Source organism: Mitosporidium daphniae (genome assembly GCF_000760515.2).
Source record: "Mitosporidium daphniae strain UGP3 chromosome Unknown contig-256, whole genome shotgun sequence".
Taxonomy (NCBI): domain Eukaryota; kingdom Fungi; phylum Microsporidia; genus Mitosporidium; species Mitosporidium daphniae.
Genome location: NW_013546560.1, coordinates 1 through 2,691, shown reverse-complemented (window position 1 = coordinate 2,691; position 2,691 = coordinate 1). Strand labels below are relative to the sequence as shown.

The 2,691-nt window shown below is 39.2% G+C and overlaps 1 protein-coding gene across 1 annotated transcript; it reads right to left on the bottom strand.

Moving 5' to 3' along the window:
- Positions 1-2,691, bottom strand: DI09_256p10 (uncharacterized protein; the record flags this gene model as incomplete). Its single annotated transcript, XM_013382854.1, has 1 exon — positions 1-2,691. A coding segment is annotated over one exon (2,691 nt), but the record flags the coding sequence as incomplete, so codon positions are not given.

Here is a 2,691-nt window from a genome sequence, read left to right as displayed (position 1 = left end):
GAATAAAGTACCGCTGTATGCAAGGACCTGAGTGCAAGACAAAATAAATTCAATGGCAGATGATACGATCTGATGAGGAGATGTCTTGATGCCTTCGATTACTACATCCCTCAAAAAGGTCTTGAGATTTTCGTCATTTTCATAGATCCTGTCCCTTAAATAGTTGAAGAGCTCCAAATGAGATAGTTTTGGTGTCCTCTGCATTATTTCTTCTGGGTCATAATCAAAAAGCTCCAGAATGGAATAGATATTTTCTTTTGTGAAGAACAAAGGAGGCTCGCTGAGATCTTTCATCTCGGTTTCAAGGTAAAACTTGAGCGAAATGGCAATGATGAACAGTTTGTTTCCAAAGCTGCTGCCCTCTCTTGGTGTATTTGCCATCGAATATGGAATGGGATATGGAAACGGGGATTCCATGGATGCTCCATACCCCACATTGCGGATCTTTTCCCAACAATTGACAAAAAGATTATCAACGATGAACGCACGAGTTTCATTGCTGGCTTTTGACAAAATATCATTGAGCTCCTTGTTTAATATCTGTTTGAAAGGGCCCACAGTAGATGGCGTAAGAGGCTCCTTGATTTCGAAAATGGTGATCTTTTCTCCTGTTTGCGATTCAAACTCCTTTTTGTCTCTCAAATACAGGAAGCACTCAATAAGCAAATTAATGACATTCCAGTCCTTTTCATCGGGCTCTTTAGTCTCAAAGTTGTACAGAATGGAAGCATCCATGATTTCATCCGCTTCGTCAAGCACAAATATTGAGTAGTACTTGATGAAATACAAGATCCTCACAACCCAAGCAAAAGATCTTCTTGACGCTTGCGTGTTTTGCAAATACAGTTCCTTGATAGCATTCAAAAGGCATTGGATGCTGTTTATCGAAGACACGAATGCATCTCCACGATGATGCGCCATTGCAAGGCGATAGTACAGATAGCGCAAATACGACTCGCTGTACCCGTAAGGCGATCGTTCTACTTTGAACTCGAAAACGCTTTTGCCGAAAAAGTCAAAAAGCCATTGCTGCAGCTGCAAAATGTTCTGGTTCAGGATGGAATTGGGAAAGATGAAGATCGGCAGTTTCCTCAAAATCGACGTTGCTATGATTGCGGCAGCGGGACCGAAACGCGTGGTCTTTCCGCCAGCCATTCCTTGTTGCACGACATACGACCCTCCGGGAATCATTTTGTCTAAAATGGTGGACATAATGGTCTTCTGTTCTTCATACAACGGATATTTTGTGAAAAACTCGATCAGAATCAAAACTTTTTGATGAACCGTGACCACTAATTGTTGATCGGGCACGTCTCCTTTTTGTTGAGTAGAGGGTTCTTTTTTCTGAACCCAAGTTTGGCAAAAAGTAGTGTTTTTCAAATGACAACACTCGCAATAAAAGAATCTGATGAAATGGGACCATAAAAGATCAAGCAACTCTGGGGTCTTTTCAGCACTGACAGTGAAAAATGCCCGGAGTTCTTCAATCGACCCGCAGAGCAGTATTTGGGCAAGAAGCTTGGGGTCTTTTAAGGCACTTAGGGGAAACCCAGAAAGAAGTTCATGAGTGGACACCATTGATTTCAATTTCTCTTCAAGTGAAGCAGCATCACTAAAGAAGGTAAACCTCGCATTTGCCTCGAAAAGATTAGATGAAAGAGCTTTCCTTTGCATGGTTATGTTTAAGAAATTTTCATACTCTGGGGAAGGCGATGGGAGTTTTCGAGAAATCTTAATCGATTTTTGATAGGGAAAAAATGACTGCAATTCCATGTATTTTTTATAAATTCTCAGCAGTTCGTAAGGAAAACTTCTTTTTTGCAATTCAGAAAGAAAAGTTGAGAGGTTTTCCTTATCACTGAGGGTGTTGAAAACCATGAAGATAACATAACACAGGGAAGAAAATTTGTAATCGTTGCTCTTATTGTCCATTTCAAGATAAAATCGGATATAGTTGAGATAGAGAAAATTTAATTTGTCTACAAAATCGGGTAAATCTTTAGATGATTCAGCTAGGTCATATAGAAAACAGATACTGTTCAAAAAATCAAAAATTTTAAATTTTCTCCAGTGGACAAGCCGTAATTTGGGCAAAATATGGCAAAATGATTTAGAGCGAAGAGATTTGATATCACTTTCAAGATCGAAGATATTTAGTTCTATTTCTGCCGGTTTTCCAATACTAGACCCGATTTTCAGCTTGTTAGAATATGCCCAAAGATATTTATCTTCACCGATGTTAGGAAGAAAAGAGAAAAGGCTTCTTTTATAGTTGAATGGAATAACGGGAATCAAGTTTGAAATGTTGGTAATCTTTTCAATCCTATTGGTTTCATCCAAAAAGCCCTTAAAAAAGATGTCATGTTCACCAAGGAAATGGTTTGCCCAGGCTTCTATCACAAGATATTCGAGATCACGATATTTGATTTCAAGGATATTTCGCAAAATAAGCGATTCAACTGCAGTTAGTTCGAACGAAATGCTCGTGTACAAGGAAACGTATTCCATAGCGCGGTCATAGTACTTTAAAAAAACAAGCCAGTAGGTTATGGCAAAGTCGACCTCTCGACGATGGCCCTGAATGTTGAAATTGAGATCTCTACACGTAGCATTGAGAAAAGTAAAGCTGTATGAATCACCAGGTTTTGACAGAGGTACCGGAATGATAATGTGGAAGGAATTTTCAATCGA